Source organism: Gavia stellata, chromosome 8 (genome assembly GCF_030936135.1).
Source record: "Gavia stellata isolate bGavSte3 chromosome 8, bGavSte3.hap2, whole genome shotgun sequence".
Lineage (NCBI taxonomy): Eukaryota > Metazoa > Chordata > Aves > Gaviiformes > Gaviidae > Gavia > Gavia stellata.
Window position 1 is genome coordinate 3,265,343 of NC_082601.1, and position 14,400 is coordinate 3,279,742.

At 38.1% G+C, this 14,400-nt stretch overlaps 1 protein-coding gene across 3 annotated transcripts in view; it reads right to left on the minus strand.

Annotated features, from left to right (window-relative positions):
• The window catches only part of MBD5 (methyl-CpG binding domain protein 5), a 48,238-nt gene that overhangs the window by 13,308 nt on the left and 20,530 nt on the right, over nt 1–14,400 (minus strand). For 2 of the 3 annotated variants that reach the window (XM_059820180.1, XM_059820179.1), the window contains 3 exons: nt 5,857–6,885; nt 3,989–4,200; nt 1,028–2,236 (listed from right to left, as the gene is read on the minus strand). In XM_059820180.1, the coding sequence (XP_059676163.1) occupies nt 1,028–2,236; nt 3,989–4,200; nt 5,857–6,885 (2,450 nt within the window). The remainder of the gene's footprint in view (nt 1–1,027; nt 2,237–3,988; nt 4,201–5,856; nt 6,886–14,400) is intronic. The other variant, XM_059820181.1, reaches the window with a different exon arrangement.

Consider the following 14,400-nt stretch of genomic DNA (forward strand, 5'->3'; position numbering starts at 1 on the left):
AGTCAGAGGCTGTTGGTGAAGAAGCACTCCTCAGCATGTTCTTGGACTTTCTCTCTTCGGGATATCTGCTGTTGGCCAAATTTTGGGGAAAGGAATACTTTGGTCCAACCCACTACCACCGTTCCTACGTTCTTACGACTGTTGTCGTGCAAGGTACTAGGCAGGTATATGGGGAAAAAAGACATTTTTAAGTGGTTTGATTTCTTTGTGTCAGAGGTAAAACGTTATTTCATTACATCTTTCCTTTCTGCTTGCATATGTTTAAAATTTGCATTTTATAACACGGCACTTAAAAATATTTATATATGGAAGATGTGAAGTATTTTATAAGAATTACAAAAATATAATATTATACAAGTAGTGGAGACCAGAATTTGAAATACTTATCATAATAAAATAACCAATAACTCCTTGGTAACTGTATTTCTGTATATTCCCCAACAAGCATTTGATTTGTTGAAAAAAAAAAAAAAGGATTTTAGTACGAAAGAGCAAATTGGAATGCTTTCCTCACTATTAAAAGATGGTCAAAACCTCCTTTCAAGGTGAAAATGCGCATGCATTTCCTCTTCAGGAGTGTATGTGTCAATCAGCAAGCTTTTACTTATTACAGACTCCTCAATTTGATTAGATCAGCTTTCCTTTTTGCAGTTTTCCACACTTTTAGATCTCTCCATATCAATTGCTTTGGACACAGCCAGACATTCAACGAAATACACAACGTAAGTTAAACACTTTTTCGTTGACAACATTTTTTGCGTAGCAAGTCTTTTGTGCACAAATTAATTAGTAAAGCACAATCAGGCCAAAATATAATCTGTTTCATGGCATTGGTAGAAGTTTCTCATTAGATAACTAGGGGAAAAATTCAGTTCCACAAGCTATGGTAATGAAAAAAAGCAATTTGTACTACTAAAGTAAAGGAAAAAATAAAGAATGGACCGAGATAGTTTTGATAAACATTTGTATGGGCATAGGTACACGTGTATATAGATAGATAGATATGTGCATATATATATAAATATACCTTCCCCTCCTCAGCGTTTTGTTGACATGAATTGTGAACTTCTTCTTCTCTTACTAGTTTTCCAGGCCATGAAGTCAGTCCTTTGATTTGGCCCCAGACCAAGTCGCCAACATTAAACGTCCTCGGCCTGTAATGTATCAGCTCATTTGAAGAAGGGGAGTCTGGGTTCCTTAGGTCATCTTCACTGCTGATGCTTTTAGCATCTGAAGGGCTAGGCACACACCCATTAATGCTTTTGGCATTAAAATCTCCATTGTAATGGATATAGTCTTTAACTAACGAACTTTCCAAGCTATTCGAGGAACTTGGAGATTGCTCTTCCAGAATCAGGTCTTGTTTAGAAGTGTTCAGCAACTCCCCAAATCCCCTGTTCTGCTGAGGCCTGTTTCCGTTTATGTGTGCACATCGTTCCACAGTGTTCTCCAGTCTTTCCTTAAAAGTCATCATAGTTCTTTTGTAATTGTTATACCTGAAATTCTCCTCCAACATTTTATCACTTTGACAGTTTCGCTGTGATAACAGTATCTGATGCTGCTCGCCTTGTAATAATGGCAGTGTGGAGATGTTATTGGGCCTTTCGTGACAAGGACTACTATGGATATGGGTGGAGTGGTCTAGAAACTCATCACATTTCCATCTATTTATCTCACCGACAGGACTTTGCTCCCCTTCCCACTGTTTTTTGGGTGTGTTACAACTTGTTGATTTGTAATATTCATACCCATCCCCTTCACTTGCATTTTTACCGTGCTCTGAATTCTTCAGTATTCGTGTTCCTCTAGTGTTCCTTATCCTACCTTCATGATCAGAAACGGCAATGTTTCTTCCATGGATTACTGCGCTGACAGCACTAGAAAGATTTAATGGGTCACCAATTGAGGCTGTGAAGGCACTCATGGCACTCAAAGCTGGAATGGGACTCATTTGTGTTGTACTGCTAACGGCAGTGGTGATTACTACTTGCATTCCTTTGCTTGCAGCATCTACAACTGCTTTGTAGATAGCGTCCACCGATGTATCACCCTGAGCAGCGACATTGAGGTTATCCTTTGCCTGTTGTCCAAGAGATGGTTCCGTTCTTTGCTGCAAATCACAAGATGTTTCTTGGAAAGGAGGAAGCATAGTGTTGGAGCTCTCGGGAACTGGTGCCATTCCCATTTGAGTGATCATTCTTTTGTTTAGGACAGCAGCATCTTCCTGCATTCTCACCTGGAAAAAGCAGAGAAAAAGATGGAAATTGCTATTCTGCCTAAAGTCCCATTTCAGTAGACAAGCTTTGTTTCATTTTAATAAAAAAATCAGGATGGTGGCCAGGGTGCCTCTTTGTTACAGTACATAATTTTATTTTGGTTATACATCAGATACGAAGTGTAATGCTGAACAAGCTAGATAGAAAACTACAAAAACATAATTTAGAGGAAAACAAAAGCACTGTCTCTTAGACTTTGCCTCGTGGATCAAAATACTTGCCTTGCATGAAATGATACAACCTACCATGCCCTGCTGAGACTACTTTATCATCTCTTTCAGAGTCTTTTCGGGGATTTCCTCTTCTGATTGAAGTACAGCACCCTCCTTTTTTCTCTCAAGCCCTAAACACCACCACCAAGGTCAATATTTCTGTTCTCAACTATTCTCTTTCGTTCCTTCCCAGACCCTAACTTTGCTTCTTTCCTCCCTACCAACTGTTCTTCTGGGCTCCTTGTCTGCTCCTCGTTCAATTTCCGGAATGTAGGCCATCACTGTCCTCTTGGAATTGGCTAACATTTCTATTTTTTCCCTTTCGGTTACATGCTTCTCTCGTGGGATCTCTTTTTACTTCAGTCCCTTGTAAACCACGCCTGCATCCCTTTGCATTGCAGCTGTAATGTCAGGCACTGCCACAGTAAACTGTACCCTTCGGATTAAAGCAACTGTGCTTTTTGTATTTCTTGTCACATACTTAGGCAGCGAAGACGATGTCAATAATAATGCTATAACAAAAAACTGTAAAAAACAAGGGTAAAATATTTCCAAGAACTCCTTCAAATACTTACCATTACTATTATATAACTGAGGATCTGAAGCAAGAAATACCGAGATAAAGCTACCAAAATTCATACAGAAACAAAGAGAGGTAATAGGCATTTAGAGGACTGTGATTTTGCAATAGCAGTGAAACATCTACACTGAGAAAACGACACGTCTCCTTTTTCCTTCTTAAAGGGTAAAAGCCCTTTCTGGCACTATCTGCATGCTTCCCTCTTCACGTCTTGAGTTCTGCAGCAACCACGGTGATACTGAATAATAATAAATACGTACTTTAACTCTGGTTTTATTACCTATTTTGGTTGCTATGCTTCCTGTCAGTACGTTAGTTTGATAGTTCAACTTGCATTATGAAGAACTGTCTATTTAGGTGGATAGCAGGGAGGTATGATTTTTGCTCAGTTTGTCATTGTATATTCATTCTAATGCCCGTTTTCTTCAGTCTACACAACCCACAGCACAGCTAGCTCTTCCATTCAAGTTCAGTGGGAATATAAGAGGACTGGTACACATGGTCACCTATAATCATTTATTAAGTTTCTAATTACTGTAAAGCGGTATCAATATTTATTTCTCACCCCTGAATCGTTAAGAGCGGTCTAAATGGGAATTTGTGATCATTTCTGCGGAATGGAAAATAGTTTTGCTAAAAATGTATAGTAATTGTCAGGACATACGCAGCATATTTTTTTCAAGAGATGCAGTATAACTCTTTCCAAAGAAACTATACCCAATTTCTAAGGAAGAAGGTATAAAATTCCAGTAACAAATGTTACCGATTTGCAAAACCCAAGAACTACTGAAAGAGGCAAGCAATTGTATATACCATGCTGTCTTAACCACTCGGCAAAAACCCCCAAACTATGGAGGATATAATTTTACCTACTGAGAGTTGCACATTTGTTTGAACAGTGATTTCATTTTGCTTTCTACCTGGAAATTTTGGAACAGACATGCCATGGGGTTTGGGTTGTTAGCTGGGCCAGGAATTGGGGGCTGGCCTTGAAAGCCCTGCATGTTCTGATACCCCTGGAGAAGGTGCTGTTGCTGCTGATTTGAAGGAAACATCTGATTGTTGTTTAATAGCGACTGGAGATGACTCAGCTGATGGTTATTCAAAGTAGTGTTTATAGATGACATGTCACCTGTAATTCAAACACAGGGAAACGTAAGTCAGTATAGTTTTCAACAGTCAGGAGGAATTTCCTTGACTCAAATTTTAACTGACTGCTAAGCAAATGCCTCTGTAAAACAACACTTTTCCCCTTCAATCTTCTATGGAATGGTCCTCAAGGCATGTCTCTCCTACTCTTTATTCCTTTATTTCTTCAGTATTGCTTCTCTTGCATGTCACATCTATCTGGACACTTTCTAAAGGTTTCTGACATGACTGTCTTTGCCTTTGGAACGGTACACAGCCAAGTATGGCAGAATGAGCTTCTACGATATTCGGTGTCTTGGAATCTGACTCTTAGTTTCCAAAGAGTGACTGCTTCAAACAGTACTGGGGTGGTGAGGGGGAGGAGGAGGAGGGGAGAGAGAGAGAGAGAAAGAGAAAATAATTTAAAAAACCCAACAAAACTAGTTTTTCATTAACTATGACAAAATAATGTGAGCTAACTGCAAATGAGCAAAGGCTTTTTGGCTCACAGACATGTCAGTCAACACTCAAAACAATTTTTTTTTTTACATTCTAGAGAAACAACTGTGTTAACATTTTGTATTACAAGAAAATCTCACTTTACATGAAAATTCTAGTTCTAGTAAAATAAATACACTGTTGAACTTGACTTTATGAAATAATAAAGCTTTAAAATATATCCATTTCCTAGGGATTTTGTTTTGTTTTGTTTTTAATTAAAAGCTCATGTTTTTCTTAAAATTACCATTTGCGGAATCACTGATTAGCTGTGTTTTACATGGAAAATGTAAAGTAGGGTTGAGTTCACGATAGCCATTTAGTAGGTAAGTATGAGGTATTAAATTAAAATACTTATCAGCTCTTTGCCACTATTTAATTCCTCCTCCTAGGCTAGTTATTAGATTACGTAGTCCAAACAACAGAGGAGTACTAACTATATTACATATTCTTGGTAAAAATAATCAAAAGACCCAGGAGAAAAAACTTGTATTTAAGGGCTTTTTAATCACTTGGTTTGGGACGCAGATGTTTGTCAAGTGAGATACCCTGGGCTTCTAAACGACAAGCTAAGTAAAAAAAGCCAGAGAAATGAGAAAATATAAATACATAATAAAGGGCTCGAAGGGCAACCTTCCTCTTTGAACTTGTGCAAGGACCTGCTTCAAATGCTTTATGGATTACTTTACGGGGAGTGTGCTTACGGTTTTGACACTTTTGATTCATTTGGAAAAATGCACTTGGCCATTTTTCATCTACTGCGCAGCTACTCGTACTAACCCTGTGATGCCACATGCACTTGAAATGAAACACTGCATCCCGGAGATGCGCCTGTGCTTTTACTACTTGAAAAAGGAAACAAGTCCAATTGCTTACAGAATTTTAAGGTGTATATAGTAGATCTAGGTGGCATCAGAATTAAGAATGGACTATAAAATAATTTCCAAAACCGGTATTAATGAATTAGATTAGAATGTATTTTAAATTTCTTACAATAACTGTTATGTTTTTCTCAATAAACAAGCTGTAACATACAAAAGCCTTACAAAAAAAAGTATGATAAAGTGGAGTCTTTAAAACTAGAAACTAGAATCCAAAATTCCCCCTCCCCAACCCTCTTCCTTTTTTTTGCCTTTTATATCTGTGAAGAAATTGAACTTACCAAGCAGACCTGTCCCCAGTAGAGGGTTAAGTAGCTGTGGCACCACAGAGTTATTGTTGAGTTTAGCTGGACCAGATGTACTCCCAGCATTATTAGATATGTTCAGCAATGTTTCTGCCATTGACACCACTGCTGTCCCACCACCCAGGGTTGAGACAGACAGTGCTGCCACTGCTGATGATGTAGTGGTTGTGGTAGTGGTTGCTTGGGAGGAGGTGGCTATGGAAACCTCTGGATGATTAGCGGTGTTGCCCGATGCAGAGTTCAGGACACCTCCCACCAGCTGGGGATTCAAGGCCATTAATGCTGAGGCCCCAGAGACAGCTGGGAGGAGCAGGGGGTTAGAAGTAGTGTCAGTGCCTGAAAAGCTTGGTATGGGGTTGCCCAGGGGGTTGGTTAAAAGGGTCTCCACCCTGCTGCTTTCTGACTGAGTGCTTGGCAAATGGTCAGGTGGGGCTGTCATCTGTGTTACTGAGGGTAAAGGGTTATTTTGCTGTTGCAACAAATCTGAGATGGTCAGATTGAAAGATGGTAGGGGAAGCATGGCAGCTGCTTGGGCTTGGTTCTGAAGGAGGGTTGCTAGAAGCTGAAAATGAACAGGCTGTAATACCTGCCCATCCACGTCACTGGAGAGAAAAGCTAAAGCAGCATTTACATTCGGGTTGAGAAAACCTAAAGGGTTGAGGTTGACCTCAGACTTGCCTTCTCCTGCTGAAGGCTGTAGTATATTTAATAGATTCTGGTTTAGGAGATGTTGCTGATTCACTGGCAAAGAGATAGGTAGAGAATTGAGGAGGTTTTGATTCAAAGAATGTGGAAGATTGTTGGTTGAAGAGCTGTTCTGCGGAAAATGAAGGGAGTGTTCGTGGCCAGCAAAAGGGAAATCGCTCCCAATGGGCAGCTGGCTCTGAAGTGGGTTTCCAGCTGCAGTAGTGACTATAACACCATCTTGAAGCACAGATGTTGTCTTTGTGATGGCAGGTTGGCTGGTGCCAGCTATGGCTATTGATGATGACGGTCCTGAACCCCCTGCAACGCAGAAGAATAAAAACATTAATAGAATACTGCCTGTTGGGCGACAATCACCAAAGCTATAAAGTAACTAGGTTAATCCAAAACAGTAATGTTTGATACCCACGCACAGGAAAGAAAACGTTTTGAGCATCCAGACTTGAGTATTTTTTAAATAAGAATGAATCTGCCATCAGCTACTTCAGATACTACGTGCTATGCCACATCTCATCGGAAATTATTTAACTATACACTTGTATTTCCCTTAAATGTCTTTGAGTGGGGATATAAGATAATTTAATTCATTACATATTTTGATTAGCATAAACCTAAAAGCAGCCATACCTTAATGTAGTTAGTTGTGGACCAGTATGAAATTAACTACTAGGAATAATGTTGTGTGAAAGGGTGCGAGTACACAATCTAAATGTAGATGTGAACCTTATGCTCTTCTATTTTCTGCCCTACTTCATTAATGGGGCTTTGGAGGATTATTATTTAAAGCATTATTTTGGACTCCTGAAGAAAAAAATACAATGATGACAATTACATATCATCATGATGACTATGATAAAATCTAATGAGCAAAATAGATTATGGCCAAGGTAGGTTAGTAGACAACAACCCCCCCAACAATTTATAAAGAAAAAAAATGTAAGTAATTGGGGTGGTCTAGTCATATCCATCACATGGCATGAAAAAAAAGACAAGCTGGGTAGATTTACTATGAGGGGGTGACACGGAAAGAGTGAGAAAATAATAAAGTTTATTTGGCTATCTTTATACCCCTTTACCAAAGCTGAAGAATAAAATAAATTATTAATTGTCTTTTACTTAAGGCAGAGTCTTGAAGTGACAGTGGTCATACACAAAAAAACATATGGGGGGAGACTAGGAGAATTAAAGCAAGTGAAATTGCCTTGAACTACACCTTTCTACTTTATTCATTGCGATTCACTGGAGAACATTCAAGTATTAAAATGACATACTGCATATACATAGAACTGTATAATTATAAATGTATTTAACTATGGTTTTGATGCAATAAAGTAATTTTCCATTCTCAACTGCCCTGCAAATATAGCTCATATGATAGAGATCAGAAGGTATTGATTATCAGAAAGTATCAATTATCATTTTTCCAAACAAATACTATTTGAAAAGGGATATGCAACTACACTGTTAACTGGTAAGAACTGAATCAAATCTTTACATCATTTGTAACTTGAAATACCATTTTTCAAATACTGTAACATTATGACAACTCAAAAAGGTACAAAATTAACACAGTACATGAGGCACTGCATTGAACTCAAGAGAAGAAAGATCACATCCTCTCTCCCAGGTACCATTATCACATTTCAGTACAGAAATTAAATAATAAATTAACAAAAGATAAAGTAAGAACAAATTGTAATCATAAAGCAGAGGCTATCCTATTCTGGTGTGATGAGAAATATGTTAACAAAGCAATAAAAGCCGTTTCATGACAAGCACATTTCTCTAGGCAGCAGTTTGGAACAAAAAAACAGATAAGCGCTTGAGGAACAAAACCCCAACCACGCACTGAAAATATATGTCCCATTGGATTTCCACTTATGGTTTTGTGTTTAACATTTCAGATTAGGCAGGAATAGCAAATGCTTTATATCTTGACACCCCCAGGCCTGCCAAACACCTCATATATACCTGAGAAACTGGCACCCACGCCCTCCCCGGCTTTTTAGCTTAGAAATACAGACTTCCAAATTATAGACACCTTCCCAATAACAGTCAATGAAAAGCTGCTCATCAGACAAGTTGCTCAGCAATTATTCAAAACTAGGATGAAGCTAGTAACAGCGAACCTATTGGTAGAGACGAATGAAAACCACAGCTATGGCAAGTGAGTTTGTTTTCTGCCAATGTACCTGTGTCACCTAATTCTGGAGAACAGAAGCCTTCGCCAATGTCTCCAAAATGGAACGTAACAGAAAAAAAATAGCTTCTCTCACGCACGTGTTTACACATGAAGGTGTACACGACCTACCAAGATGACATGTTACAAAGACTTCTCATGTGTGTGGACTTTTTTTTGAGTATTTTGCTATTTCTGTAAGTAAGCCAAGAGTAAAACATAGTTCATACAATGAAGCAGCATAACATAAAATTAAATTCAACATATATGTTTACTATTTATTTTTAAAACACAACCATCAACTCTGGCTACTCAATTTAAATGACACAAATCCCAGAGAACCTAAACTAAAATATAACTGCACATCTTCCTTTTTTTACTAATCACTGAAATATTTTAAACTGCATTTTTAGAAAAGTAATAGAAAAGTCTTTACAATCTTTGTGGCTAAACCCAAATTCTTTATATTTCACTGGAGTAAAGAAAACACATCCACTTATAATAGTTTCAAACTCTCATGCCAGGCTTGTAATGGATCAGTATGTTACACATTATTAATTATTGGGAACCTCTTTGCTCATAAAAAAGGAAATTTTTAAAAATTTTTTTCTCTTTTGTTTAAATCAGTATCCAGAACTGACACTCCAAGGATTTAAATATCAGGAAAAGTCCCAAAGACCAAACTACAAATTTAAGAAACACCATTACAAAGTCATTCCTATATGGGTTTAACAGAAGAATCACCTGCACTACTCGAATGACACGAGATGGATGCCTACCATACTTAAAAATACATAGGGCCTCTTAAATGATGTTGGTTGAAAAATTGCTCACTGAAGCAAAACTCTGTCATTGCACTTCAAGACACACTTAACGTTAGTCTCTCTAGTTGTAATCTAGTTCAAGATGGACCAGGTAATACCCGAACATCTTCAGATGGCTATTCCTCCCACTTGTAAATGACCTTCCACGTAAAATCTTACTGTCATATAGATAAAAACTGGACTTTCTAAGGCATGAGTTCATTTCAGGCAGTATTTTTTTGGAAACTCTTTGCTCCTGCAATAGCAGAAAGACAGATATATAAGCTTTTTCCTTGGTGGCCCAGAAAGGCTTCCCTCGCTAGTAGAAATCACATTCAATGTGTTAAGCAGCACATGGATAGATTTTTAATTCAGACATGAGGCAACTATTCTATTTATAGAGCTCTCATGAATATAAAACCTAATTTTGGTATTTTCAAGTGGACCTAATCTATTTTTCTAATTTATTTATGATCCTGTTTTCCATTCCACTCACGTAAATGACCACACAGAAGAGTATCTGGTGTGATGTAGATCTCAAACTTGTAAAACTCTTGCTAGGTTTTTGTCAAACACTGCTCTGATTCCTATCCCTCATCAAACACCGCTCCTGGAGATCTAACCTGAGAGGTCTAGAGTGCATTCAACACCTGCCCTTTCTCCAGATTAATTAGGCAATTAATTAATTGCTACTGGGGAAAAAAAAAATCTTGATGGAATCTGAGTAGGAGGAAGAAAACGTGTCCTTATTTCAATCCAGACTTGAGAAGTTTGGGAGTTGAAGAGGCAATGAGCAGCCAGACTGCCGCAGAAAAATTAAAAACAGGCAAATATTCTTCCTCAGCTTCTGTCAGACCTGCCTCACAGAAAGACACAGTAGGAATCGGTGTAGAGAAGTCCTGAATTGGCTAGTAGCTAATATAATATTTACAACTGCATTCGGGGACAAATCCATCCCCAGCCACAGACTGAATTGCCAGAATATGATTTCTGGATCTCTTCCAAAATACCATCTTCAACAAGTCAATATTCCAGATGAAGAAACGCATGCACACCCGTTCTCATTAAAATATAGTGCTGCTAGACATCTTTTGGAATATTTGGCCCCAATCCAAAAGACAAAATCTCAACTGTTTATTTCTTCCCCTTCATAAAACATGTATAATTTCCATAATTGATAGCACTGCATCAACAAGGTGAAGGCCATCTTCCTCTGGGAGGACCACGAGAGCCCTCGGAGAGCCCTCTGAACTGTCCTTCCCTATTTTCAAAATGAAATCTCCAAGATCTAGGATGAACATGGGCAGTCCTGGTTTTCTGACTCACGAGGAGACTAGGTGCGATGAGAAGACAGCGATGCCCAGCATCACCAGCGTGGAGATGCAAAGAGTTCTGTGACACAGCATGGAAAAACGCAACATACCTCATCAGAGCAACGGTATAAGCTACACTGTGAGTACAAGACCAGAAAAGTCCTAAGAGGAGGCCTGTCCTTTCAAATCAAGCTGTAGCACCAAAGCATAGCAGTGGAGATCGGGAAGGGACTCTGGATGTCCTTTGAGGTCCATCTTTTATTTAAAGTGATATCTAGACCCATACATCATATTTACTAGAATTTTCAAAGAGGGCAGGATGACAGTGGAAACCGGATGGTGGATGTCAGCTGAAAAAAGATCCCTATGCCAACAAGCCGTCTTGGACAGCAGTGCTGTAAGGAAAACAGAACTGCAGTTCTGACCACTTGTATTTCCTTCAGGCCTGGAGAAGGACGACAGCCAGAAGAAAAGAAGATGCACCGCAGCACCGAAGAGTTTTGACAGTGCGTTAGCTCACCCAAACCACCATGAAATGGTTCGTTATTACTGTATCCAGGCTCCAAGATGACAAGTTAGGAGGCTTTTGATGAGAAACGCGAATGGGAGTTGAAAGCTAAAAGAAAATCACAAGTTTGATTCCAAGTTTCATAAAAACATGTTATTTTGAATCCTGGAAACCCAAGGCATCGCACATATCAGCTCAGCAAACAACAGTCCTTAATAATCAGAAGCTCTTAAGACTAAAAGTAGAATAAAAAAAAGATGAAGGAGTTAGACTAAAAGCCATAAAAGCCTAAGACGAACGCCGGCTTCCAGCTCCTGCAGACGCAGACGGCTGCTAAAAGTTCTTTTGCCAGTTGTTGAGAAAAAGGAACCATCTTTGTAATGCAGTGAGAAGAAATATCCAGAGTGCCAAAAAAATAGATCTACTGTTCCGTTAGAGGGTCAAATAAATGTTTTGGGAGTAAATAAATGGAAATTGAATGGGATATGAATTTTTAAAAATTATTACTTTGTGTGCTATAGTATTTTATTTATGAACATTTTTATTTTGTTTTCTTTTGAAAGCAGGTTGATTTTCCTGGGTGGATTTTATTTGCATTCCTTTTTTTGGAGTATTGCTTGACAGGTATTCTTAAGAAGATGCAATAAAATAATAGTATTATGGAATCAGCTTGTATTTGAGAAGATTCACTCTTTCTGCTCACTTAAAATAAAGAAATTAGCGTGGAAGATATTTATTATTCATACCTCAGCATTGTCCTACCATAAAGGACAGGAACACATATGTACACATGCTGCTGTTGGGATGGTAGGATATAGCCAGAGGTCTATCTTGTTTTAAGTCCTGGTTTTAAACAGTATTAAGATTTGAACAATACGAAGACTTGGACAGCAAGCTTCAATGGCTGTCCTCAGAAGGAGAAGTTGGGGTATAAGTTACTGATTTCAAACTAAACAAAGAGTCAAAAACTATATATCATTTCTGCAGCAGCAGAAGAATTGTGTCTGCATAAAAATACGTAGGAACAGTAACGACTTCACATACTGTGAATAATGCTCAGCTTCCTTACAAACCATACAATTCAAACCGAAAACTATTGTAGTCTTCATAGATGCTAAAAGTATTTCTACCGAATTCAAGAACATTAACTATAATTTCCTAAAAAAATTCAGTTAAAGTATACCAATTAGAAAATGATAATGCAAATAATATTTTACAACACATTTCTCTATAAGAAACTATCCATTATGTTTTCTAATATTTCAATAGTCTCAACAGTCCATTGCTGGAATTTGTAGAATAAAAATAGCTGGTAAGACAGGTGTATTAAGTACTTAGGAAACTAAAAGTGCAGGACTTGCTCATTAGGCACTAATATCTAAAATATTTTAAGAGTTGAAAACAAATAAATGTTATACATAGCGCTGTCTCAATTCTTACTTTTCTGCATATTCAATAAAAACGCATTTAGCTTTATTTTATATTTTTTTTATTGCTTTTTAAATTTAGAACATTTCAAGTTTTTTAAACCCTTTTCAGAAACTCGTATTCAACTTCTTGGTCACATAATGATCTTCTGGCTGAAACCTCCACTACTTCTAACCTCTCTCTTAGGGTAAAACTCAGTAGCTCTTGCAGAAGGAATCTACAAAATCCTTTCAAAAAGACCCAGCGAGAGTGGAGAGAGGAAAGTTTCACTGGGTACCCTACCCTGAGAGTATGAACGTGTGAAAGTACAAAAGGTCACTTGGGCATTGTCATTACTACTGTATCTCAAATGGTTTGTGCAACTTCTACCGCATAGGGTCACCGATCCACGCTGAAGGCCTCTAGAAGCTACTGCAATACTAATACGAAATGAGAATTAGTATAAACTCAGAGATACGAACACGTAGTTTGCATCGGTGGCAATATTTTTAAATTAGCGATTTTAAGAGGCTTAACTTTCTCAGAAGTATAATCACTGATGGAAGTGACAGGACCTGATGATGGTTGGACTTGATGATCTCACAGGTCTTTTCCAACCTTAGTGATTCTGTGATTCTGTGACCTCATATGCCTTAAAAATTTGAGACAACATGTTCCTGCTTTAACTACATATTCCATCACTTACCTATAAAGTTAGAAGCAAGAGCTATACATTTTTATAATTATATTCTCTGTTTTCTTTTTGGAATGGAAAGCATTTAAGATATTTATCTGGTATCACATTTATTATAGTGCTTTCAATTCCGAAGAAACCATAACTCCGCAGTTAACCGCAAACTACTGTCAGTTGTTCTCCTTATCAAGATTGTGCGCTCCCTTGAGACAACAGAGAAACCACGAACAATGGACCAATAAATAAAACATCCTTCTCAGCCCAGCAGAACCAGTTAAAAACCTGGACTCCTCTCATATACAATACTCCGTCCACACAGAATATGCTCTTCTGTAAAACAGATTTAACTGCCTACCCATAATATCACGCTTATCGCTGTAGCAGCTGAGCCTATTACTATGACTACCAATGGCATCATGCTGCATGATCATACTTTTCTTTTTACTTACAACAAAACAGCTGTAATGTTGGCCCTGTTCTTAACAGTGTTTTTAAACTCTTGCTTTAACAGATTATTTTAAGAATGGAAACCAGAGAGGACTACAGCATGCAGTCTCTGCATCTCCTGAGAAGTGACTTAGCCAAAAATGAGTCTGTCAAAATTTTGGGGGAAGGGCAAAAAGCCCAAAGCAGTTTCTAGGACAACAGAAATCCTTAAAATTAGGCTTTTTTAAAAAAAATACCTGACTGAATTTCAGCCTTGGCTCTTCTCCTTGCCCCTGGCTCTTCCGACTTCTGCATTTTACCATCACTGCCATTTTTAAAATTACTTTGGGAAAACTATTCTTATGTGCTTAGCTGTCACCAGAAAGCAGAAGCAGTCTTGTAGTAAAAAACTCTCAAGACAACAGCATACAAATGAAGGAAGAGCCTTTCAGTATTTACTCAGCGTTGGCACTTAGTCTGATCTC